Genomic DNA, 27,517 nt, shown 5'->3' with positions numbered 1-27,517 from the left:
CGCTACTGCCTGTTAGTCACTTGGTAGCCATCTCGGTTATTAGCTGGATAATACTATGGTGGTATCGCAGTGCTTGTGTTCAAGTCACCCTTATTTTACTTAGTAATGGCTCCAAAACACAAGAGTAGTGATGCTGGCAGTTCAGATATGCCAAAGAGAAGCCGTCAAGTGCTTCCTTTAAGTGAAAAGGTGAAAGTTCTTGGCTTAATAAGGGAGGGAAAAAATCGTATGCTGAGATTGCTAAGATCTCTGGTAACTTTTATTACAGTATATTGTTATAATTGTTCTATTTTATTGTTAGTTATTGTTGTTAATCTCTTTTTTTTTTATCTTTTTTTTTTTTTTTGTGAGGGAGATCAGCCCTCAGCTAACATCTGTTCTAATCCTCCTCTTTTTGCTGAGGAAGACCGGCTCTGAGCTAACATCTATTGCCAATCCTCCTTTTTTTTTTCCTTCCCCAAAGCCCCAGTAGATAGTCGTATGTCATAGCTGCACATCCTTCTAGTGGCTGTATGTGGGACGCCGCCTCAGCATGGCCGGAGAAGCGGTGCGTCGGTGCGTGCCCGGGATCTGAACCCGGGCCGCCAGCAGCGGAGCGCGAGCACCCAACCGCTAAGCCACCGGGCTGGCCCTGTTGTTAATCTCTTACTGTGTCTGATATATAAGTTAAATTTTATCATAGGTATGTATATATAGGAAAAAACATAGTATATAGGGTTCAGTACCATCCGCGGTTTCAGGCGTCCACTCCACTGGGGTGTCTTGGAACATATCCCCCGTGGATAAAGGAGGACGACTGTAGTTTATTTTATACTTATAAATTTGAATAAACTTATTAAAGGCTATTTATTTGGTAAGCTGGGTTAGGCAAGTTTTGTATGGGAAGAAGCTGGTGTCGCCGCTTCCACATCTGTTGCTACTCAATGAAAGGATGATGCTGGGGAAGTCTACTCGTAGTTAGTCTTCTTTCTCCATCAATAAATGGGACACAGTCTTCCAGCACTTAATATAGATGAGGATTTGTGAAAATTAGTCCTGCTCCTGGGACATTCTGATAATAAAAATATTAGCGTGAGGAGAAGGAACACCTCTGGAATTGCCATAAAATGACTTAGAAAAATGAAATTTGCCATCTAGAGCTTCTTATATTGCTTTCACTTTTATAATTTTAGAGAAGAAACTCTCCTCAAGTAAGCTAAGTGTGTGTGGCTATCTGCTGAGAATGTGCTCAAAACTTGGATTTGATAACCCCTGGTGAAATTTTCCATCTTTGTTTCCTGTCATAGAATCTCATGCTAATATAATCCATGGGCTGTTTTGCATTTTCTCAATTGGGGAATAAAATAGTATAACCAGAATCTTACCCTCTCTTTGCTTTTGCCCTGTGCCTCTAGAAGTAGACCAGCTCTTTATTGTCTTCTCCCATGATCTGGACAGTGAGAAAGGGCATTTGGGCTAGCACGGTGTTTCTGATCATGGAGAGGCTCATCAAAATACATAGGTTGTTTTGGGGTCAGGCCGGTGGTGTAGTGGTTAAGTTTGCAGACTCTGCTTTTGTGGCCGGGGTTCGTGATTTTGGATCCTGGGCGCGGACCTATACACCGCTCATCAAGCCATGCTGTGGTAACATCCCATATATACAAAATAGAGGAAGATTGGCACGGATGTTAGCTCGGGGACAATCTTCCTCAAGCAAAAGAAACAAAATCCATAGGTTGCTTTTCCTTAATAAAGCAATATCTTAGTATATCCGCACTGGGAGGCCACTTGGATGCTCTCACTTGGCCAGTGAGGTAGAGAGCCCAGCTGTGCGACTCTCAGTGCTGGTGCAGGAGGGCATTAGATGTAGTTTCCTCCTCGGGGCTCCAAGGAGTTTATCTGCATTTCTTTAAATGTAGGACAGGAGCCAACAAACTTTTTCTTTCTTTCTTCCTTTTTTTTTTTTTTTTTTGCTGAGGAAGATCCTCCCTGAGCTAACCTCTGTCACCAATCCTCCTCTTTTTGCTCGAGGAAGATCCGCCCTGAGCTAACATCTGTCATCTGTTGCAAATCTTCCGCTATTTTGTATGTGGGCCACCACCACAGCATGGCCACTGACCAGCAGTGTAGGTCTGCACCAGAGAACTGAACCCAGGCCGCCGAAGCAGAGCATGCCGAACTTAACCACTAGGCCACTGGGGCTGGCTCAATAAACTTTTTCTTAAAAGACCAGATAGTAGATATTTTATGCTTTGCAGCCATACGGTCTCTGTTGTGACAATTCAGCCCTGCATTTGTAGTGCCAGAGCAGCTATAGACAGTACATAAATGGGCAGGCATGACTGTGTTATGATAAAACTTGCTGTTAAAAACCTTTGTATTATACGTTAGTTCAGACTTAGAATTCTAGGTGCTACAGACTGAGTGTTTGTGTCCCCCTCAAAATTCCTATGTTGAAGCCCTAATCCCTAAGGTGATGTTATTTTGAGGTGGAGCCTTTGAGAGATACTTTATTCATGAAGGTGGAGCACTCAGAAATGGGATTAGTGCGCTTCTAAGAAGAGAGATGGTCCCTCTCTCAGCCACGTGAGGACTCAGTGAGAAGGCGGTTGTCTACAAGCGAGGAGGAGATCCTCACCAGAACCCGACCATGCTGGCCTCCTGATCTCGGACTTACCAGACTCCAGAACTGTGAGAAATAAGTGTTTGTTGTTCAAGCCACCCAGTCTGTGGTATTTGTGATAGCAGTATAGTTGACTGAGACACTAGGCAGGTAGGTTGTGCCTTGTATTCTACCTCTTGTTGATGGTATCCATGTGGAGCACTGCGTGATGAGCATCCTGAGGCTAAGGCCATTCTTTGGGGAAAAGGAGGCGACTGATTAGTGATATCAGTCATATGTTCAGATTAGGGGAGGCCCTAATGGCCCAGGTGCTGTGCCTCTTACATCTTTGCCCCTAGTAATGCCTTGAGAACAAAGACTTTGCCATTTGTCTGTATACATCAGATACTTAGAGTACAATACTTAAAAGTTCAAGAAAGGCTTATCAAATGAATGGACATTTAGCTTCATGCCTTCCTACAAAACCACGTTTAAACCATTTTTACTGCACAGTAAGTGCTTACTAAATGCTTGTAGTATTAATGTAAATATCTTTTTATTCTAATGGTTTTCCAAAGAAAGGAAATTCATTGTATTCCATGTTTAATGTCCTTGGCCATTAGTATTTTATCTTTCTACATAACAGAACCACCAAAGTCTGCAGTTTAAATGATTTTCTCTATTTCTACTCTTAATGCATTTGTGACTAAGGCCTTTACCTTTCTTACAAATAGTATAAACAATACAGTGCAATTAGGATTTGTATTAACATTTCTTTTGAAATGTGTAGAATGGATAATTAATGAGTTTTCAAGTATGCTTCATAAAATTGGTTTTATTCCTTTATAGTAAATAGAGTATAGTGCCTTATATACTTACAATACTCTGAATCCTTTATAAGCACAATATACATTTCATGGCCATATCACAAAATTTATCTTTTGCATTCTTAGGGTTGCAGGATGAGAAGGGAGTAAAGAGCAGAATAAGAGACTGCTGTAATCCCCATAAAGTTGACGTTTCTACCACGTGATGTGTGACATAATAAAAAAATATGTATTTGGTTTTTGTCTCAGATCCCTGGCACAGAGCTCCTAAAACCCTTGGAATTTTCCAAGCGGTAGGAGTGTCTTTGCTGTTCATAGCAAGCCCCTTTTAACCACACATGAGTTTATGCTAATGAGGTGACTCCTATTGGGTCCTTAGATAGTTTCAAGGGAGAGGCTGGCCATGCTTAGAAAGTTGGAACTTTCAGTCCCCTCCCTATCTCCACCTCTGGGTAGGGGAGGGTGCCTGGAGATTGAGTTCAGTCAACAATGGCCAATCACTTAATCAGTCATTCTTATATTATGAAACCTCCATGAAAATTCTGAAGACAGGAGATTAGGGGAGCTTCCAGCCTGGCGAACACATCTAAATGCTGCCTGGGAAGGTGGTGTGCCCCAGAGGCCATAGAGGCTCTGCACCACACCCCATACTTTGCCCTGTGCGTCTCTTACATTTGGCTATTGCTGAGTTGTGTCCTTGATAATAAGCTGTTAATTGTAAGTAAAGCACTTTCCTGATATCTGTGAGTTGTTCTAGTGAGTTCTTGAACCTGAGGAGGGGCTCATGGGAACCCCTGAATTTGTAGTTGGCCAGGCAGAAGTGCGGGTAGCTTGGGAACCCCATTTGTGGCTGGTGTCTGAAGTGGGGGTAGTCTTGTGGGACTGAGCTCTTAACCTGTGTGGTCTGTGCTAACCGGCGGTTAGTGACAGAGTTGAATTGAATTGTTGGACATCTAGTTGGTGTAAGAGAATTAGAGAACTGGTGTGGAAGGATGACGTGTGTTTGGTGTTGGAAAACACCACACATAATGTCTGTTCTTGCCAGTGGGGCTCAGCATCTTTTCATATTTGGCAGAAAGAACATTCTTACACCAAAGCATCAGTGAGCCAGATTATGCTGAAGGTTTCAGAGGGGAAATGTCAAGACATGTCACACCCCCAACAGCCTACCTCAAACATTCTCGTAAGATGTGTCTCTTCTCCCTGTTCTCTCTCCCTCAGCCTTTTCTCCTCACATTGAAGAGTTTCCCCTATGTTATGTGGAACAGTTTAACTCTGTCCCCAAACTTGCGTATCCCGTCATCCAAAGCCCTGTAGTCAACTAGACTCCCTTCTCTTAGATGGAAGTTTCATGACCATCTCTGACTGCTTCAACATGGCCTTCTGGGTATCTCATGCATTCACCCCAAATAGCTTATCAAAATATTCCTTCCAACTGCATATTGGAATCTTCCTGAGAGAATTTGGGAGGTCTGCCTTTGTCCATCTTGTACATTCATACATGCATTCCTTCAGTAAAAAATTCAATGGAGTACCTTCCATGTATCATGTAGTGTTCTAGGCGCTGGGCATTCATCCATGAACACAACAAGTGTTTGCCCGACAGGTGGCATTCTAGCTCTGTAAGTATATAATATTAGTTACAGGTAAGAAAGTATGAAACAGAGAGAAGCATCGACTACATTTCTTTGTATTCATACTTTCCTTTCCATTCCTGCTTTTATCATTTGGGGTCCAGTCGGAAGTAAAGAAACTACACTAGTTATTTATACAGAGATAATTTAACATAGAGAGTTGATTAAAGAAGGGTGGAGGATTAAAGAAGTATTAGAAGGGCAAAAAGAGAACTGACTAAAGCAGAAATTGTAACTGCAGGAAGCAGCTACCACCCCTCAAATGAAAGGAAGCGATTGGGGCTCTCCAAGAACTTGGAGGAGGGGTCCCGCAGCACGGGGACACAGAGCATTAAGGAAGAGGCGCTGCCTGGCTGGTTCCCGTGGCTCTGAGGCAGGTCTGGGAGTGCTGGCAGAACTAGAAACTGGAACCAGCTGCTCTTGGAACCAACTGCTGTTGCCAGGGTGAAGAGCTGTGGCTGGGGGCTCTGATGATAGTACACCAGACATCTCAAAGGGAGCAGATACTTTCTCCATCTTCCTGCCTTTTAGTCTCCCTGGAGTGCCCCATATAGGCAGAACCTAATGGGAAGCCAGCTGGCAAAGGAGAAAGTAATTTGCAGAGTTTCAGCCCATGAGCAGTGAGCCCCCAGAAGGGAGGTTTTGGAGCTGACAGAAAATAGCTTAATAACTGGCCCGTCACTGATCTGGCCCAAGCGAGGGCCCTCTTCCTCTTTCTTTAGATCTGCTGCTCTGAGTCCCAACGAGGTTGTACAGAACAATGAGAAGATAGTGGAAGTACCCGAATAAGCAACAGTACTTGCACACAAAGGTGAAATAGCTCCTGTTTCCTTGTGTCTGGTGTTACGGTTGGTTGTGTTCTTGTCCTTTTGTGTAGTCTATGGCATTCCCAAAGGAGTTACTAGTTCCATGGGGTCTAAAGCAGATGCCAACTGAAAATTGATTTGAGGAAAACTGTGCAAAATATAAATAGGTTGTTTTTAGTGGTTGGACTTCTCAGAACCTTTAATAAGATAATGTGTATTGAGAATCTCTAAGTGAAGAAAATAAAATTATGTATTTCACAAATATTTGACTATGAACGTCTCTCCTCCAATTTCTAGCTCATTCGTTTTCTTTTTTCTGGTTATATTCCCTCTATTTTCAACCTATCTCTTCTTGCCTTTTTTTCCCCCAATGATCAATTTAAAATTTTCAAGATTTCTAGTTGATTTTTTTTGATGGCTATCATGTCTTCTCACATCTGTCTGATGTGTTATACTTTTTAAAGTACAGCCTTGTGCTATGTTCTCCATGGACTTTTTTCCTTCAGGTGTTAGTTCTTCTCTTTGTTTCTCTTTCCTGATGTTGGTGGGCCGCCACTGTTTAATCATTCCTGATATCTTATAGTGCTTATAGCAGGTGCTTATAGCATCCTGCCATCCATGACTGTGGGAGAGGGGCAGAGTGTGTAGACACGTGGTGTGTTCCAGTAACTGATCTTTTCCCTAGGTGTCCAAGGTCACCTGGGGCACTGTGTCATCTCTTGGGTGCACGTGCCTCACAGCTGTTTTTATTTAGGAGCATGTCCTCTGCTACCTGATATTGGTCATCCTAATGGTTGCCTTGGCCCTTCCTCTGCTCCCTGTGTCTCCAGCCTTCAAGTTTAAACTATAACCAGAGCTACTCCCATTTTTTGTTCAGTCCTGTTCTGGGCTCTTTTAGCTGTGGGATTCTACTTCAATCTAGTTCTTATTTGCCTGCCATTCTTCAGGGATTCCTCTCAATTTCTCGTCTACCAGGCATACTCCCTTCTTTGTTATTTTCCCCAGTGCTGCTATGAATATTTTGTTTAGACATCTTGGTCCAATCTTGCATTCTTTCTTTATGTATCCCCCCTCTGCTTAGCACTGTGTCTAACCCTGTAGAGTACGTGATACTTACTGTTCAGTCGGCTGCTTTTGGGAGGTGCGTTGGTCTCAAGGCCTCAGGTTGCTTCTCTAGCCGTCAGTATGGCAGTACTTCCTTGAGGTGTTTTTTCTGCCTTGGGAAGGTCAGGTGCCTCAAAGATAATAGGGTCTATAGATCAGTCAGGATGCAGAGATCAATTTTGAAATGACTGTTGCCTTCTGGAAACAAAAGAGGAGGTCCTCAAGAGAAGAGAGTTAGGGCCTCCAGGGGAGAGTTACGTAGGCTATTTATCCTTGGCTCGCCATTTGGATGCTGGCTGGATCTGGCTAGATCGAAAGTAATGGAACACCATATTCCCACTGTGGTAGCATTTCTTGTCTCTCTGGGGATTAGCTTCTTCATCCCAGACTAGCTTGAAAAGGGATTTCACAGAAGTCTTTCATTTCATTTTGCAACAACTTTGTAAGGTGTTGGTAGTTGATATTCTCATTTAATATAAGTAAACAAGGTTAAAAGGTCACCTGTCAATAAGTGGCAGGGCAAAGATGGCCTACCATGTCTTCAGCCTCACTCTCTTAAGCCCATTTCTCACTGTCACTCTTGAACCTGTCATTATGACATTACCAAGCAATAACATCGTATTTTGCTCTTTTTTGTCTCATTTTCTTTGTTAACTTTTAGTTTGGACCAGTTATTAAATTATAGTAATATCATATAGCATTTCACTATAGGTTCTTGAAAGAAAAATCATTAGGATTAAACTTCCTTGAGATTTCTTAGGTTTTATTGAATCCTCCAATTTTAAGAGGGTATACTATGATTAGAATATTATTTTCTTTGCTGCTTAGGTATTAAGTGTCAGATTGTCTATTTTGCAAGAGTCCTTTTGTCTAAGTGTGCTTTTTGAATTTTTCTGTCATCACAGTGGACTTTTCAAATGAATGACAGTAGTTCTTTCAAGTTTTCTGGAGGAAAGTGAATGTCGTGTATCCTACTCTGTGGTATAAATTCTCTTTTCAGGGATTATTTTGAAGTTTCATTTTCATGTTATCCAGTTTTCTGAAAACTTGCCTTGAATTTAACTTCTATGGGTTATTCATACAGATATAGGTAAGATTTAGCAATTCTCCTACTTCCCCACTCTGGCTAAAGAAACTCAAATTATTGCCAGAGAAGAGATGACTAATGTGAATCAAAAAACTTGTCATGTGCTTTTCTTTCATAACTAGGTCATTTCATGTGGAATATTGGGGAGGGCAGTGGGATTTAATACCCGAGATTGTAATGTTTCCTATAAATGGGGATTCTGATAATGGAAACGTGAAAAAAAGGGTTCTTTCTATAATGTTATCATCTTTCTTAATAGAGAATTCTAAAATCTAGATTTCTATAGTAGTAATATTTTATTCATCAACAAGAATGAAGTCTCTTTCTACACACGAGTAGTGGACTTCAGACCTTGCAGACACCAGTTATCATTCTGTGCGGTGAACCTTCAAAATGTCAGAGAGACGATTTCAGGAGTTTCCCCACAAAGGTCGCTCATTGACTGTTCTCCGAGTCATTTCTTCAGCATGCCAGGGTGACCGGCGAACCTGTGAGATTGAGTTAGCTAGGTCACTCAAAACTGCCACTATAAAGAAGCAATGAGAAGTCTATCAGGTAAATCCCATTAAACTCAAATGTATCCTAAACTATTAAGTGCTGTTAGATTGTTCAAAGGAGCATGAGTGGGTTGATTGAAATAAAGTCTGCCCCTTGCAAGCTTTCAACTGAATTTATTGGAAGGGACTTTGGGGAGTAATTTCAGGAGGGCTTACAAATTGAGAACTGAAGGGGATGGAGGGAGGTGGCAGGGCTCTATGACAGAGCTGTATCTGATGTGCTGGGTTGCCACCTTTGACCCATTGTAATGGCTATGCTGAACACACATATGACAGAACATCTTCACATACCTCATCTGTTTGTATCCTCCCAGCAACCCTGGAAAGTTGGGTATTCTGTTTTACTAATATCTCTGCTTTACTGGCTCAGTGTCACAAGCTCATTCGAGTGGAGATCTTGAAAAATACCCCTGCAGGTCTTCTCATACATATTTGGGGAACATGGTTGAAGAAAAATATCTGGAATTTTCCCTTCTCTGAGTATTATAAATTATCTGATGGCATGTGTAAATGTGTAAAATGGTTGGCTGGGTTAGCTGAGCAATTAATGGTCCCAGAGCAAGATTGAGCTCTTATATTATTGCACTGGTTTGAATTTGTTTTCAAGTGAGCACTTCTCATGAAGACTCTTCTTGGAATCCTAACCCCCCTTGTGCCACCACAGGGACTCACTTGAGTGAGTGGAGAAAATGACACACTCACATTCTTGCTCAGACACACGTATATACACACATATATAGAGATATATTTTTTTAATGAGATGAAACAGTAACCTAATTTTCAGGAAATAATTTCCAGAGTTATTCACTTATGCCAGAAGAAAGCAGAAACTCGATTTTTATGAACATGAACCTGCCATAAGACCAGGCCCTGGCACAAACCTGAGACAGTCCATGGATGAAAACCAGTATCCTCCCCTCCTTCCCTGAGCCCACCTGTTCTATGAAGATGTAGTGTTGGCATGCTGGAAGGGCAGTGCCTAACCATGCTGATGGACACATCACACTGGCTTGTTGAGGGAATGCCAGCTTGGCAGCAGGTGTTATAATGCCTCCAGGCGTCAGTTACTCGTGTATAACATCAGCTGTCGGCCCAGCATGATCTCAGGTTTCTTTTAGATTTTATTTTTTACTTTTTTCTGAGTAAAATTTATTTTTTTCTAGCTCTCTTTTATTTTACTGATTAATAAATCCATCTTAACTCATGGAATTAAGTGTAGTTATTAAATAATTACATTATGTTTATAACTGTATTTAGAAAAAATGGAGAATACTGAGATTAATATCAAGTCATCTGTGTGTCCAGTATGAAGTTTCAGATCATTTGAAAATAAAAGGCATAAAGCATAATTGATGAAGTCAAAGTCTCTTGATGCCCCTTCCCAAAACCCATGCCCATCTTTGACTCTCTAACATAGTCACTCTCCTAAACTTGGCGTGTCACTTCCCAAACTGTTTTGATATGTCGACTTACATGTGTAGAAGAGGAACAAAGCTTTTCCCTCTACCCATCTTTGGTTCATTGACTGGGGTCCTGCAAGTTAGACTGACAAAAGACAGATTAACAAGAGAAAAATCGAAGTGTATTAACAGGTACAGTGTGCATACACTTGGGAGCACTCAGTGATGGGTAACTCAAAGGCATGGTCAGAACTTCAGCTTGTGAGTATCTTAGCAAAAGAATAATAAATTTATAGAGAAGTGATAAGACAAAGGAAGAGGACTCCGAGCTTTTAGGGGCAGCAAATTGTGGGAAGATAAATATATGGGGGACACTAATGGGAGGTAAGGACAAGTTAATAAAGTTTGTTTGTAGACCCCTTTGGTGCCATCTCTGAGTTAGGGGTCTAGGTTTGTCTCCCATGATTAAGAATCGTCCTGCCCTTCCTGGTGGGGGTGGGGAGGAAACAGAGAGTTTTTCTTGTGTCTGCCTCTTTTCACTTGCCTGCAGCTCAAAATAATCCTTACGCTAGAGTGGCATATTTTGTGGTGGCATGCTCTGAACCCCTTCATTTGTCCCCATGAGATTGTTTAATATTTTTTTCCCGTTTAAATATGCATACTCTTATGTGTCCCTCTTGTCTGTCACTTGCTTCTTTTTCCCCCTCTATGTTTTGCTTTGGAAATATACCTGCAGTGATATTCTTTCAACAGCTGGCTCATTCATTTGAACCATTTTACAGTATTCCATTGGATATGCCACAACTTAGTAATTCTTAGTTTTTATTTCTTCTTTTTTGTTATTCCTACATGGTATCTCTTTCATCAAGAGAGGCCTTGTGTTTTCTCTTTGGAGAGAAGCTGCGGATGGGCCACTGTAGCAGGATGGGGCTACTGCAGGGCAGTTTGCCTGTTCCCTGCTGGGATTAATATTAAATAATGGAAGAAGGTTGTAAGATCAAAGACCCAGAAGTTCTGATGTGGTGGAATAATGGTCAGGAATCTCAATAATGAAGTGTAATGCGAAGGCCAGTTTGGGCAAAAATTCCAAGGTTAAGATTGTTTCTAAAGAAATGCTTTTTTGTGACTGGCTGGTACATAAAATTCACCAGGTTTATGCGAACTAACTGTGTAAAGTGTGTGTGTGTCTATCTAATACTAGATTTCTTTTTACCTTAAAGCTGACATCTAATCCATGAGTGAGCTTTGCTTCATCACCAAACTGTATCCAGAATCCCTTCATTTCTCTGTGTTTCCAACTCTACTGCCCTTCTCTGTTGTCTGGTTGAGGGTTCTGCAAACTGTGGCCTGCTAGCCAAATCATGTTTTTGTAAATAAAGCTTTATTAGAACATAGTCATGCCCATACTTGTATATATTATCTATGTCTACTTTATGCTACATCCATATAGTTATGTGTGGCTTAACACTGGGGATATGTTCTGAGAAATTCGTCGTTAGGCAATTTTGTCATCATGGAATGTCATAGAGTGTATTTACACAAACCTAGATGGTATAGCCTACCGCACACCTAGGCTCTATGGTACTAATCTTATGGGACCGCTGTCATATATGTGGTGCGTCATTGACTGAAATGTCATTATGCGGCACATGACTTTATAAAGCCTAAAATATTTGCTATTTGGCTATTTATACAAGTAGATTGTTGACTGTGGTCTGGTTTAGTGCGGCTCTCTCGTAGCTGGTTTCATTCTCTAAACAGAAGACAGAGTGACTTTTCTAAAATGTGAATTTGACCTTGTCACTCCCCTGCTTAAAACTCTGAGTGAATGAAATCCAAACTGCAGCCTGAAGCTTATAAGCACCTGCGTGGTATGGTCCCCGTTCACCTTTCCACCCTCATCTCTGACTGTAGTCCCCCTCATTCCTGCTCATACTACCCTTTCCTGCCTCCGAGCCTTGGACCGTACATGCTAGGCTTCTCCTCACCGTGTCTTCACATGTCTACCTCCTTTCTGTCTTTAGGTCTTGCAGGATGTCGTTTCCGCAGAGGTGACCACTCAGTCTACAGTGGGCCTTGTAATTCATCATGTATATTTTATTTCCTTCACAGAACTTCCCACTCTCTGTAATTACACTCATCCTTTATGTTCACATCTTTCTTCCCTGCCTCCTCTCCTAGGACAAAAGATCTGTGACAGGAAAGAACTTGTCTGTGCTGTTGACCAGTAGGTCTCGGATGCTAAGCACAGTGGCGGCCACGTTATAAATGCACAGTGGAAAACTGTTAAATGAAAGAACAAAGTATTGGTTCTGTCCGTTTCCTTTGTGGGAGTTAAATGCAAGTCTATGTTTATGCTCCCTTAATTTGTTTTCTTTCTATATATGAATACATCTTGCACACTTCTGTTCACAGTGTAAAGTTAAGGTGATTTTCCTCTGCAACATATTGAGCTGGCAAGCTTTCCACCAGAGGATGGGGCAGGCATTTTGAAATGATGCTGTGCAGTAATTTTTGAGCCTTTTATACGTTTGTTTCTGCTATCGTGTTAATATGCTAATATTTATCAAAGTTGTATTTTTTTTCCCCTCCCTTTCTTTCTTGCTGGCAGAGCAGCAGTACGGAGTTATGGAGTAAACTCTCCTTTGGGCATTTGTCCTTACTACAAAGAGTTTTACATTTCTTTGCTCCTTAAAAAATATGCTGCTTTTCTGCTGAACCTAGGATGAAAAGAATGAGGCAGTATCTTTGAGAATCTTAATTCTTTTGACATAGTGAAACCTGTCCAGGAACCGCTCTCATTCAGAGCTTCGCATTTTTACCTTGAACCTCATATTCAGCTCTGTACCTTCCTACAGTGAAATTTATAAACCACCTCCTGTGTCTCCTCCCGCTCCAGTCAATTTCATTGCTCAGGACCCTCTGTTGTGGGCTGGGAGGTGATTCACCATTGCTGTCCCATTGAAGAGCACAGACTCTGGAGTCAGGCATACCTGGATTTGAAATATGGCTCTGCCTCTGACCCGCTCTGTTACTCTCAGCAGGCTCTTAGCTTCTCGGAGCCTTAATTTGCTTATCTGTGAAATGGATTTCTGCCAGTTTCTTCCTTATAGGGTTGTTGTGAGAGTTAAATAGGGTAATGCTTGTCAAGTGTATAGAGTAGTTTCTGTGACTTCACAGCACTCCTACATGTTAGCTACTATTTGTTTGGTTTAAAAATATAAAACTTTGTCAAGGTACCCCAAGAAGAATTAATTCTAAAATAGGAACTTGCTATGATCCAATTTCTGGATAGTCTGGGAGCTCCATTTTCAATTCTTTTCTGGTAAGACAGATTTTTGTTTTATTTTTTTCAACAGATGCCGCCCCCGCTTACTCTGCGGAGCCTTAGAAAGAGAGGTGGTACAATCAGAGGTGCATTGTAAGTGGAGCGAAAAGGGCCTTGGGCTCCTAGTCTGATCCTGGTCTGATTTCTTGTGAAGAAGAGCTCAAGTATTGTTTCTCTCGATTAGTAAACTTTAAAGTACGTTTCTTCTCTAGCCATCTCCTCTAATTCAATTCCATATCCCCTCAACACTGTTTTCAGGTAGCACACCATCTTTATTAGTGTTCTCAATTTCTCAGCTGCTTTATTTTCCCTTTTAAATGGAAAACTGTATTTTTAGGTCAGGAATGGCAGTATAGTTTTTGTCTGTGGTGGTTCCCAGTACTTTTTATTGACATAGGAATCACAGACCGATGAAAAATAAAAAAAGTCAGTTGGAGTAATAGAAAGCTCATTAGACAGAGAGACTTGGATTCAAATCTTGACTCTCGCTTAACCAGCGGAGTGGCCTTAGATGAGTTTCTTAACCTCTCTCGCCTTCAAATTTCTGCATCTGTGAGATGGCGACATGCTGGCTCAAATGAGTTGGAAGATAAATTTACTTAGCACAAATAGCGCATTTTAAGATGCTTGCCGAATGTGAGGTTTGTCTGGTCCTTCCTGTTGTAAATTACTGTTCTGTCTCTTGCTGTGATTGTTGAGTGATTTAAGTGTAGAGATTCTACAATGGAGTTTAAAAATACCTCTACCAATGCATTTGAAATAAACAGGACATCATGGGTACTTCTTTAGCATTTATGTGATCATCACCTACAATTTTTATCCTAGTGATTGCTGAGCGGCTCCTTTTTACATTTTTTCTCTCCCTTTGTATTTCTGCATTAAATAATAATAGCTAACATTTTTTTTTTGAGTACTTAAGATATGCTGGGCACTGTTCCAATTGATTTGCATGTATTAACTCACTTAATCCTCACAACAGCCTAAGAGGATGGGCCCCTTAGTTTCCTCAAGCTGCCACTTCTCTTATCCGTAGGGTGTATAGCATCCCTCTCTACCCGCCCCTACTAGAGTGTAAGAACTTAGCCACAGGGGGCTAATTAATTGATTAATTAACTTCCTTATAGTGTGCATAGTGGGGATAACCTAAGTGGAGAGGAGTCAGGTCTAGACACAAGGGATGTTACATTTTCAAAAGTGTCTCCAAAGGAAGGCTCGGCACTTCAGCCTGAACACAGAGTAAAATATAACAGAGTCAGTACCCACGTTCCTGCTGTTTCTTCCACATCTCACATTCTTAATTTTTCTTTCCATAAGCTTAAGCTTCTAACCACAATGTTGCTTTTTCTTTAGCTGTTTCTTTGGCATGTTTTATTTCTGAAGGATGAGTTGATGTCCTGGCATCATCACATTAAGGGCTAAACAGAAAACACTATTATTATTATTATTATTTTTTTTTTTTTTTTTTCCCCTAATAGACAGGATTCCACTTAATCTTTTTTACAGGGTGACAGTGAAGTGGCTTCTTCATCAGAGCCTGTTTTAAGCAAGCAGCCCTTTTGTTTTATGGTACTCATATTGAGACACATTGAGTTATATCTGTCTTTTCATTTGTACCAACACATTTATTTGAAGCCTAGTATTTCCTAGGTAACGTGACTAAGGTAGATTTATGGGTGCTAATTAGCATACAGAATAACATTGACAAAAACTAAAATATAACAAACACATACCAACTTTTGGCCTGCTGCAGCCCACTGAGCATCTGCCTTCTTTGCCGTGCCTGTAACAAGAGGGAAATATATTTCCCTCTGAGTTTATAGCTAATTCCTTGTTTGTATTCCACTGTCATCATTGCTGTTGAGAGCTCAAAATGAGGTTTAAGAGCCTCTTCCTCTCTAACAGCAGGAGTTTATATTAGAGGTGGTAGTTCTGTGTAACAGAGAACGCAAGCGTTTGCTCACCCGCCTCCATTTCACACCGCATTGAAGAACCCTGCTACGTTTCAGTGAGGGTACGAGCCCTTCATTTTCCGGACAAGTTAATAGACTCAAGGCTGTGCAGTTGGGTTAAAGCCGATGTTTGATTACTTTCTCTTGGGGTTGTTTTTAAGTAGATTGATTTTCATTACACAAATAGTAGATGATTATTTTTCTATAAATTAAAAAAAAAAATCATAGATTCGAGTAAATCTTCCTTTGGTCACCATCTTCCTGGTCTGCCTTCCTCAAGTTTACTGGCATTAAGCTTGGTGTACTTCAGCTGGACCTTTTTCTGTATATTTACTTATACACATATCTGTCCTTAAAAGATATAGAATGTTGCTTTGTGTGTGAATATGTGTGTCTGAAATATCAATGTTATTCTACTTTCTGTATTGAAAGAAACTTGTTTTCTTTCAGTAATGTGCCTTGGAGAACAGTGTTAGGACGTTCATGCTTATCACGCTGGACTAGTCGGTGAGGCTATTACGAGTTATTCCCAAGGTCTCAGTGATAAACACATCTACGGTTTATTTTTCATTCATGCACATGTGAGTCAGGTGACTGCAAGGCAATGCTCCTCTTTAGAGTAACTCAGTAATCTAGGCTGCTTCAGCCCTGTGACTCCTCCCTCTCCACATGTGGCTTCCAGGTCCTTGTAGCCAACAGAAAGGGCACTGGAGGGTTGCACATGGTTGCTTAAAAGTTTTGGTACACTAGCTACAAGAGAACTGAGAATGTGGGGGAACACATGGATACTGAGTGCTATCTTCATGCCACAGATACTTTAAATGCTTCATATAGTTTGAATACACTGTGGCTTATTTAGCCAATCTCCTATTTGATGGGCGTTGGATCACTTCTAACTTTACCCTTTATTATGTACAATGCTACATGGAAGGTCACTGTATGTATCCCCAGTCCATGTCTGAGGCCTTTGCCAGGTTAGACACCCAAGAAGTGGACTTTCCAGTTCAGAGGATATGAGTCTTTTAGTTTTCATAAATGCTGTCAAATTGTTATTGAAGGTGGTTGCACTGGTGGTTATTTATTTATTTTTTTTGCTGAGGAAGACTGGCCCTGGGCTAACATCCGTGCCCGTCTTCCTCTACTTTATATGGGACGCCGCCACAGCATGGCTTAACAAGCAGTGCGTTGGTGCGTGCCCGGGATCCGAACCCGCGAACCCCGGGCCACCGCAGCAGAGCGCGTGCACTTAACCACTTGCGCCACCAGGCCGGCCCCCTGCACTGGTGTTTTATTTGTAAGGATGGTGTATGAGAAAGCACTGTTCACCCTGCCTTCGCCAACGGTCAAACCTTCATTTTTTCCCCCGGCCAATGACATCTTTATTCCTTTTGGCAGGATGGCTTCTCATTTTTGTTTTAATTTCTATTTTCCTGATTACTAGTGAGTCTTTGGCTCTTTCTAAAACTCCTGTGTGCTGCCTTCCTGAGTGAAACAGTACTACTGTGGAAAGTTAGTGGGAAGAAAGACAGAGGAAGTGCAGAGCCAGTGGGCAGATGTGGCTCACAGATTCTCCCTTTAGGGGGCAGTCAGCTCAATGACATTTCTTTCTGTATTCCCTTTATTGATTTTTTTTTTCCTCCCGTGGTGCAGTAGTCTCTACACCTCTAATTTTAAAACCATGGGGCGAAGGATGATTTCTTGGTCGTGTAGTTTTTGTCTGTGCAGCTGTCTAATTTTGTGCTTTGAGTTTTCTTGTGAATTTTTGCTTAGTCATTGTCTTTTTATCTCTTGCTTCTCTTTGTCCTTTCCCTCATTTTTCATTCTTTTTCTTCTGCCTCTGCTCCCTTGTTCCCATAGGCCCTTAAATCTTTATGTGCTGCTTTTCTTTTAAGTTGTGTTTTCCTCTTCCCCTCCATGCTTAGAAAGGGTTGCTTTGTCAAAGAAACCAAGAAGGGAAAGGAGCAAGGGAAAAGTCAGTGTACAAGTCCCACAGGAACTAAACCCAGGTGCCCACCCACCCCAACTGTTTTGAGAACATGATGCTGTTCCTAATACGGTCACTTTGCCAGAATCCGTATGCAAGAAGGAAAGAAAATTAGAATTACTCCAATTCTCTTCCTGCCTCTGGCTCACTATAGGAACCCTAGGCACATTACTTCCTCTCTTTAGGCCTCAAGGTTCTTGACTGTAAAATGAAGAGGTTGGACCCCCGTAGTCCTTTCATACCTTGGAAATCCAATACATGAAACACGTGACTGCCTGGGGAAGTGCTGCAGAGTCGAGTCCCCAAGTTGCCGTTGTAAGTGACCACGCCATTCCACTTCCGCTCCTGTGCCTCAAAGGGTCCTTCAGCTCTGTGGAGTACCAGGTTGTTTAATAGAATTTAACAGGGGAAGACCATTAGTTAACAAAAGTGTTAGAACCATCGGAAGGCAAACGGGCTGGGGAGGCAACCCAGAGATTGGCAACTGCGGGAATCTTCTACCAGCCTGGGGAGTGGAAGGAGGTAATATTATCAGAATGCAAGGCCAGCTGATGGGTGCAGGAGTCATGGTGGGGGAAATACTGGGAGCTGGAATTACGGGAGAAAGGGCTTTCTGGAAGGAGTTGGAGCTTCAGAGGAGATGTAGTCACTGCCGGAGTTGCTGCCCAACTCAGAAAGAGGAAGATATAGCCTGGTGTCTTGCTCTCACTGTCCAGTCTCTGAACAGAGTCTCAAATTCAGACAGAACCCAGTTAGCAAAGAGCATGGGGACTGACCTGAAGGCAAGCAGGCAAATAACTGGCAGAAGCAATTGAAAGGCACTGGGTCAGATGATTAACTTGAAACTCTCTTCCATTACTCACATTCCAGAGTTCGTGGATTCCCTGGGAGATTCCTGATTTCTCCTCCAATGAACGTATTAGTCTCAGGTTTTAATAGGTAGCTCTTTCTAGGAGCTACCGTTCACGTGTCTTAGGACAGCACCTACTCACATCTCCACCTTTCTCCCTCCAAAAGCCTGGAGCAGTTACATTTTTCCTTACAGGTGCTGTGCCAATGTTTTGTGAAAGTCCTATTCCAGGTAGACTTTTGTTCTTTTGAAGACAGGAACGTGGGATCTTATTCATCCCAGTGAGGGGCCTCTGGGAATGTGGGGCCAGAATACAAACACAGGGAACCAACAGTATTACACAGTCCATCAATACTGTTGATCAGAGAAGCCTGCTGTTTTATAGCCACCTGTGATCTTGAAGGGATTTAACCTTCAGCCTGGGTTTCCTAATTTGTAAGATGGTTTTATTAGGACAGGCTAGGTGCTGTAAATAGGCTAGGTTCTGCAATAGTAACAAATAATCCCCAGAATCTCAGTGGCTAAAAATTCACAAAGGTTTAGTTTTCACTGCACATTCATGGTGGGTCACCTGGGGATGTGTTGGTCCTCAGCTGCATTTTGAATATTACCATTGCCCAGGTCAAGAGACAGAACTTGGATGGGTGGGAGGGCTGGCAATCAAATATTGGCCCAGATGTCTCACACCGTATGTTCTCACATCTGACTAGCCAGAACAAGTTACACTGTCTCACCTAACTTCAGCTAAGGGAAGGAAGTGCCTAGAAGGAGCCAGGTTAGAAATATTTGTTGGTTTGTGTTAGTGACAGCTACAGAGAAAGAAAATAATACTTGACTTTCATGATTGTTTTGACCACTAGATAACAGGAGTGCTTATAAGGCCTAACATGTAGTAAATGCTCAATCAATAGTGGATGGAACTATTATTATTATTGTTGTTATTATTCAGCCATTGATCACATTTCCAGCATACTTTACGCCATCCATTTGCTTAGTAAATTTCTCCTCTCCTTTTTTCTTTCCTGTGAAAATGCAAAAGTGAACTTAAGTTGCTGCTCTCTAGACTTATCACAAATTCCTAATAAATGAAGTTGAGTTAATGAAGTTTTAGACCCGTCAGGTACCCTACTCTTCCAAGTTTGGGATTGACAACAATAGGTGATAATTCTGTAAGATGATCGCTTTGTGGAGTGATAGCTTAGGTGTCAGCAGTGGCTTTGGAACTGTGTTTCACTGTGTTGGTTTTCAATTTAAGAGCAACAGACTTTAAGCAGGCTTCCATTTGAGTCAATGCCGAAACAGTCAATATGTATTATATGTCTTTGAAGCTGGTCTCTAGATCAATTGCAATTAGTTTGCAGCGGATTGCACTAACATATCTAAAATTAATACAGTGAATGTTTTGATGAAAAGGAATTGACCACAACCACACTGTGGCTGTTTTTAGTTTCTCTCAAAGGCTCTTTTCAAACCATGTTTTTTTTCCTTTTCTGCTAATGGTTTTAAATTGATATGTCAACGTAGATTTAATCTATTGATCCTTGCTATTTTCCTTTTAAAACTAGTCCCAGAATATGGCATGTAGCTATCATATACTCCTTTCTTTCATTAGGGGGCTTTTACTAAATGCCTTACACATGAATTTTTCTTTGTAGTTTGTGTGATGTGCTAGTAAGACTATTAAGATAAAGAATATGTTCATTTTTGAAATTGTGTTTTTCAAATTACTGATGTTTCATTGAGACTTAAAAATTCAGAAGATTAATAAATCATATATCATTAACAAATGATATACAGTAAATGATATAAGCATTGCTTGTCTGGCCATTTATTTTTATCCCACTGTTATTTATTTTTAAAGGAGAAGAGCGGGCAACTTCAATATTAAATGCATCATTACCAGTGTTCACAGTGATGGGACAGAGAGAAATCTTTAGACTTGATCATGTCAAAATTTGAATTTTTTAGAAGTGTGTGTAAATTATATTATGTTTATTTCAAGTCTGAAGGACTTTTACTTTTCTATTTTTAGAGAAGATCCGTTTCTGGGAATGAAAAGTTATCTGTATCCGGGGACAGTAGGACAAAAGACAAGTCTTATTCATTTGGCCATATAATTGGTATTTTTTGAGTATCTTTCCCATGCCGAGCACTGTTGCATTCTTCATAATGATACAAAGAAGTTGAAGACACACTCCGCCCTTGAATTGTAAGGTTCTGGAGTATCTTTGGAATGTCCCTTGTCCAAAAGAGCTCCATGAATGTGTGGTAGCTTGGTGATTCCACAGGAAAATGCCATTGGAAAGACACTTGAAAGGTCCTGAAAGCTAATGGTTCTGTGTGGTAGAGCCCTGTGGACCTCAGTTTATGGTCTGTGTGATACTGCCTTGGATGTCTTCCGAAGCCACTGACAGAAACCACTAGGAGTTGTGTCAGGTCATCTTCCACCACCAGTCTTGTGATCCACTTGTGTGACTGATTTTTTTTGATTCGTTTGTGCATTAATCGCGTCGTCATTCTACCTCCTGTGAGTAGTGGTTCCTTTGCATCATGACTCATGGGTGGAAACATGCTTAAATTAAGTGTATTCAGGGCCGGCCCCGTGGCTTAGCGGTTGAGTGCGTGCGCTCTGCGGCTGGCGGCCTGGGTTCGGATCCAGGGCGCGTACCGACGCACCGCTTCTCCGGCCATGCTGAGGCCGCGTCCCACATACAGCAACTAGAAGGATGTGCAGCTACGACATACAACTATCTACTGGGGCTTTGGGGGGGGGAAAATTATAAAAATTAAGTGTATTCATTTTTCCCTTGAAAATGGGGCTTATGGATTTGATATGAAATGCTCTTGATCTTATTAAATAAAATGAGAAGAATTTATTTGTTCATGCCATTCTGCCCTTTGATTTTCTTTCAGCACAGATAAAAACTAATTGATAATGCATATTTGAAAACCACATCTACATAATACTTAAGCAAGGTTACTTTAATACACAAGTTGCAGTTTTTAGGAATTAGTTTATTTAATGGTGACTCTTTCAGGTTATTGTACTCAACTTTGGTTAGAGATAATCTCATTAAATGTATAATGACTGTACCTAGACTCATTAAAAACTATGGTGAAGAAATTGATTAGTTTGTGGCCCCTTGACCTCAAAAAGTTAAAAAAATCTTCCTGAGATACCTTACAATGATTAACGATTTGCATACAGTTATTTATAGAGTGCTATGAGCTTTATTTATTTAGCATGGGGATGGGGAAGGCGTATGCTATATAATAGAGTCCTTAAAATTTTTTCAAATAGTTTTTTATTTTGAAGTTCTTGTAGACTCATAGAGACTGCCAAAAGAGTACAGCAGTCCCATGTACCCTTCACCCAGCTTCCCCTAGTGTTGACATTTTATATAGTTTTAGTACAGTATGAAAACTAGGAAATTGATATTGGTTCATTCCCGTTAATTAGACTATAGACCTTATTCAGTTCCCACCAATTTTTTAAACCTACACTCATTTGTGTATGTGTGTACTTGTCCTTAACATTTTTGATTAGAAAAACAATTAAGCATAAAGAATTTATACAGATTTTTTTTCTCTTGCCTCTAAAATCTGCATTGCTGATTGCCATTTGAGGGTACCTATAAGACTGGCCATATAGATTGATTGTTATTTTTCTTGTTATTTATAAGTGTTCGTACCTCTCTCCTCCAATTTCTGTAGGCGGTGCAATTAACCCCCAGAAGATGGCTGAATCTGCAGGAATACCAGAGCAAGAAACTGATGTCTGACAATGGAGTGCAAGTTCAAAGATTCTTTGTAGCAGACACTGCGAATGAAGCTCTGGAGGCCGCCAAGAAACTAAGTAAGCTAAGTCCTTACAGGTGACACACGCTGACCCAAATTAGTGAATTCACAGATAGCAGTTTCCCACTAGTTAAATTTCAGTGTTGCGAGTTATACTAACAGTGACAAATACAGTGGAGAACTTTGAATTGCGAAGACAAAAAAGCCCAGTTAGGAAAACTTTATTCTTTTACACGAGCGAGCAGCATATGGGATGTCACTCTATGGTAATTTTTCTGAGTTTTTCAGTCGCCGTTTCACCCGATTCTCTTATCTGTGGTTTAGTGGCTGGGAGAAATATGGTTGAAGGGAGTGGAGTGTCAAAGAGAAGCCCATCACAGGGTAACTCAGGAAAGGTAGTTGGCATCCTTTTTTAAGCTTCTTAGTAGAGGGTGGGGAGAGTTCCCTCTGAGTGACTGGAGGAGAGAAGGGGGAAGAACATGCATTTTGAAACCAAGCTGACTTTGGTTCATTGTTTTGCCCTCCCGTTTACCAGCTGTGTAACGTTGCATAAGTCCCTCTTCTTCCTTTGCCCCAGTTTCCTGCTTTGTAAATGAAGCCTAATGTGTTTATCTCCCAGTGCTGTTGTGAGTCTTTAAGGGAGACGGTACATCGGTACGTGGTGGTAGAAGGTCTCACGAGTTTCCCTAGTTAAGATTGTGAAATTTGGAATCAGATCCGCTGTCTGTTATTCAGTAACGTTCCTCTGTTGGCATACGGACTCTCTTATTGTCAGTCTGGATTAGCACTGTCCAACAGAAATATAATGTGAGCTGCATACATATTTTAAATTTTCTAAGTCACCTTAAGAAAAGTAAAAAGAAACGGGTGAAATTAATTTTAATAATATATGTTGTTTACCCCAAGATATCCAAAATATTATCATTTCAACATGTAGTTAATATAAAATAATTATCAATGGGATATTTTACATGCCTTTTTTGTCCTAATCTTCACAAATTCAGTTTCTATTTCACCCCTCCAGTACATCTCATTTCACACTAGCCACATTTTGGGTGCTCGTTAGACACGTGGCTAGTGGCTACCATATTGGACAGCGCAGGTTTGGACACTAGAAGGATGTGCATGTGCCGTCTTTGCCTGCAAACTTGGAGAGAAGCTGTTTCCCACTAAAAATAAAGAATAGAGCATCTGCTGCCTGGCCTTGCCCAGGCAGCAGTAGCAAAGTTTGAGAGTGCAAGACAGAGGTAGGCTCCATATTTCAATTTACCAATTTTCTGTTCTCTTTTAAGAGTAAGCAATGAGGTACTTCAGCTAGTAATTGTTCTTCTTTTATCTCCCTTTCAAAGTTCTCCCAGATGCTTATATGCCAGATTCTTTCTGTGTTATGTCAATTGGAATGTATGTTTATTCTTTCCTTCAACAAATATTTATTGATCGTCAACCACATGTATTAGGCACTGTGGATACAGCTGTGGAAGAGAAGCGAGCCCTCTTTCTTCTTAGAACTTACGTTCTAGAAGGGAATTAATTTGTAATTTTCAGATGCTAAATGTAGAAATTGAGAGTGACTTGTAGTTTAAGAAATGAAAATTGGTTTCGTTTTCAAAAACTATCAAAGTTGGTTTTTGTGGTGAAAAAAACCCAGGAAAATTAGTCCTAAACCTGGATGAGAGCTCCTCAGTGATCTGTGGTAATAGACTCAGTAAAGGTTAATATTCCAACCTTTTTACATGAAAGGATCATTTTTGTTTTATACTCCTGTGGTTTGGGGATTGGGTAATGAGAGCAAAGAAATGTAAAGTTCAAGTTGGTCTTCGGTCTTCATTTTCCCCATTATTTTCTTAAATGTGCTGACACTCTAGTATTCCAGGTCTAAGGCTCCTTCTTAAGGGAATTCTGGAAGTCAGCTGATTACCCTCCTTAGGCTGTAGCACAGCTGAGAGGACTTATCTTGCAGATTTGCATGGACATTTGGGCTTACTGAGCTAATTGGCTTCTTAGTCGTGGATTTGTTTTATAAGCATTTCTTTAGCCACCACTTTGTGGTTGCGGATTGTTTACTGTGTCTGTAAGAGAATTTTTGCTCTGGAGGAATTAGCAAGGTGGTGTTCACATGTTGGGGCTGGGGTGAAGGGAGGGGAACAAACAATAAAGCAAGTTTAAATAAAAGAAGATTAAAAATAAGAAATGAAAATAAACTTTTTAAACAGCCATTTGGTTCTGGAGGAGTGGATTTGAGAAAATCAAACTGGGTAAAAGGATTGAGAATGATGTGGCTGTGTGTGCCTTGGCTTGTGCATACCCTGTGATAATCCTTTAGGTGGCATGGCCACGCGAGGGCCTTTCCGTGATCCAACTACAGAGCTAAAGAGAATTTAGAGAACTAATCTAAGCACCTCATTTGGTGAATGAATGAGTAATCCTTCTCTTCCTCAGTGAGTAGTTTTGGTAGAAAGAAGGTTTCCTCTGGTTTTTGCTGTTAAGTAGACGGCTTTGATCAGAGGGGAGATTTATAGTATTGGAAGAGGAGAGGGTACCAAGTCTAGTTGGTTAAAAATGAAACAAGTTGGTAGTCAATATACAAGGAAGTATGCATGTCACTGAGATTGCCTGGGGAGAAGAAAACAAGAAGCATCTGGCAAAACTTCAAAGTGTTGACGTTCTTGTCGCTGCTACAAGATTGACAAGAACCAAGAGCACAGTTGAAGTTATACCAAATAGATTTGAGGTTAGGGTTAAAGATGGATCACACATATATCTTTCTGATTGTCCTGAAATGGGACCTTTACCTTATAATTAAGGTATTTTAGTGGAGAAAAGTTACATAGAAGGATAATATGCCTAATATGTGATAAGTGCTATATAAGATTTTATTGGCATCATCATAATTCCAAGGGGTTCACTGCTCTCGCGATTCAAATTTGTAGACAAATCAGAGATGAGATAATCAGTATCCTATCAGTCATGTGGTAGGAGACTTCATATTTTAATTTAAAAGTTTGTAAGTGATTAAAATGTATTTGCTTACCTTTCTGCTCTATTCATATTTGGATGTGTTTTGAAATAAAATTATATTTATAAAATATTTTGAAAATAAATGTTATTAGTAATACCTATGATTTCCGGTAATTCTGTGTGGATGATCTCAAAATCTCTTTCTTTGTGTCTGAACCCACACTCCTACTTGTCTGTTGACCATCCATTTAAGGGTGTCTCCGACTCTCTTGGCCCAAATAGCACTTGTCATCTCTGGGTTGCTTCAAACCTTCTCTTCCTCTTATCTCCCTCTACGTACCCAGCTGAGATACTTCCAGATCATCTTTAATGCCTCTCATGTCTATCATATTCAATGAGTTGCCAAATCCTGCCATTTTTAGTGCAGCATCGTTATTTTACAAAGCAAGGAAACAGGGAAGATGAGGTTAAAAACTTGCCTAGGTTGTACAGCTAATAATTGACAAAGATGGGATTGCTACCCAGCCAGATTAGATTTAATGTCCTCCCCAAGCATTTTTCCTCTTTGCTAACTTGATGATGATATTCTTGGGAGATTTTTATGTGTGAGTCAGCATTTTTAAGATGGAAAATGCATATTAATAAAATTAGAAGATTGAATTAAAACTAGATGTGGCAGGTTCTAAGGCGCAATTTATAGAAACTGTGTAACCTGCAGATATTTAATGATTCATTTTGTTATATCTCTTTGGGCAATAGAATGTTTTGCTGTATAGTTATGGAAAGCTTGTTAATTTGAACATTTGTTTAAAATGGATAATGCAAACCTTTTGTTTTATAACACAATTCATAATGATAAGATATTGAGTGAGAGTCTCATTTTCTTGCACAGAAAATGGACTTACATCTGATTGAGAGTGTAAATTTGGTTTGGTGAATTAAGTTTTGAATATGTGGATAATATTAATTTCTGCAGCAGTTTGTGTGAGCTGCCTTTTGTAATCATGTTTTAAGAAGGGAATTGTTTCCCTTGCCTACAATTTTCTCAGGAGGTTTATTAATTACATACTTTTCTCCTCTATGGATTAAATTTTATGTATACAATCAATGGATAATTACAGAGTACCTACTGTGTGCGTGACTAATCTTTCAGTTCTCTTTAAAGATGAAGGAATGTGTCTCTCCCATGACTCAAAAGGCCTATCTGAAAGGAGTATTTGCGTGTAAGCATAGATGAAACTTATGTAGGACCACTACCTTTTAGTTTGGGGAATCGCCACAATTTATTAATTATTCCATTCATGTTGATATGAGACTCTCAACATTTGATTAAGCAAGAAGATTGTATTTCAAAAACTCACAGTTTTATTCTTTGCCAGGAAAGAAATTGAAATATGAATGTAGAAATTATCTCCTCTGAGCTAATGACATGCATCCTAACATGGAGATAAGGAGCTTTTATTGAATTTGGCTAGCTTTGGATTCCTTTCAGCTACAACATGTTTCCATTCCTCAATGTGATAACTTCTTTTCGTTTTATATAATCACATCCTAAAGCCTGGTGAATTACCTACACCATTAAAGAATTGTATTTTATGTAAAAAGTGAACTGTTGCCCACTGACTACTGATTGACATGTACTATTAATCCTGTAGGCAATTAAATACATTGCAAGCCTCCTTGATTGTTGTGGCTTTGTTATATCACATTATGTGGTTAAAATCTTGCAAAAAGATCTTATATTCTTTGTTTTGATATGATGGCCTTATAATGACAGGCAAGGATAATATTGATTTCTGTGTAGTAAATCTTCATTTTACCATCATATCAGTTGCCTATTATTTTGAATCTGGAGTCAGGAATGCAAAGAAGCGAGGGTAATGGCAAAGGTGGGCCATCAGAGGATGAAGCGGTGTCTGCTTTCTAGGAATGATGGTGGTATCCTCATGAGATAGATGGTTCCTGGGGTGAGATTTGACTGTGTTCCTGGCTGCTACTGGACCCCATTGGTTCCTCCCCACTTTCCAGCCTCCTTGGAGATTATGTGAGCCTCCCAATATCTTTTCTATAATTTACTTCATGCTTATTTCAGCTACAGTCAATTTCCGTTGCTTGCTGCTGAGAACCCTGACTCATCCAGGGAGAAAGTGTTTATCACGGGTCCTGAGATATAGTAAATGCTCAATACATATTATTCTTATTCAGAAAACTTTCACTTGCCTGTGTTTACTTACAGATGCTCCTTAAAGGAACACCTGAATTGACATTAAAGGCTTTCCCTTACTGTGCTTGTAAAGAGGATCCCATGCAACAATTTGTAGTCTTTAATAACATTTTCTATTGTATATATTTTTGCGAAGAGATCCACTTTTATAAAATGTTCTTTTCTCTTCTTCCTGAGTCTGTAAATATAAATGGCCTTCTCTGGTCATCTCCTTAGAATTCCTCTGGGCTAGAATACCTTTTCCTAATTGCCTTGTGGTGTTCACTGAATAGAAGCAGCAGGAGATCTATAGAGCAAAGAGGGAGATCAGGGCAGGTTGTGGGCAGGCAGGCTTACAGCACACGTAGCTTCCTATCACTTTTCTTAGAAACAAATGAGAACAGCACTTTGAAAGTCAGTGCTTCCACTTGAATTTTGGCTGTATAATAAA

General features: G+C 40.4%; 1 protein-coding gene across 1 annotated transcript in view; it reads left to right on the top strand.

Moving 5' to 3' along the window:
- SUCLG2 (succinate-CoA ligase GDP-forming subunit beta) overlaps positions 1 to 27,517 on the top strand; it is a 252,121-nt gene that overhangs the window by 34,444 nt on the left and 190,160 nt on the right. Inside the window, exon 2 of the mRNA XM_058562640.1 lies at positions 21,822 to 21,963. Coding sequence (XP_058418623.1) covers positions 21,822 to 21,963 — 142 coding nt within the window. The remainder of the gene's footprint in view (positions 1 to 21,821; positions 21,964 to 27,517) is intronic.

The sequence above is a fragment of the Diceros bicornis genome, chromosome 2 (genome assembly GCF_020826845.1).
Source record: "Diceros bicornis minor isolate mBicDic1 chromosome 2, mDicBic1.mat.cur, whole genome shotgun sequence".
Taxonomy (NCBI): domain Eukaryota; kingdom Metazoa; phylum Chordata; class Mammalia; order Perissodactyla; family Rhinocerotidae; genus Diceros; species Diceros bicornis.
This window is presented reverse-complemented; position numbering and strand designations above follow the sequence as displayed.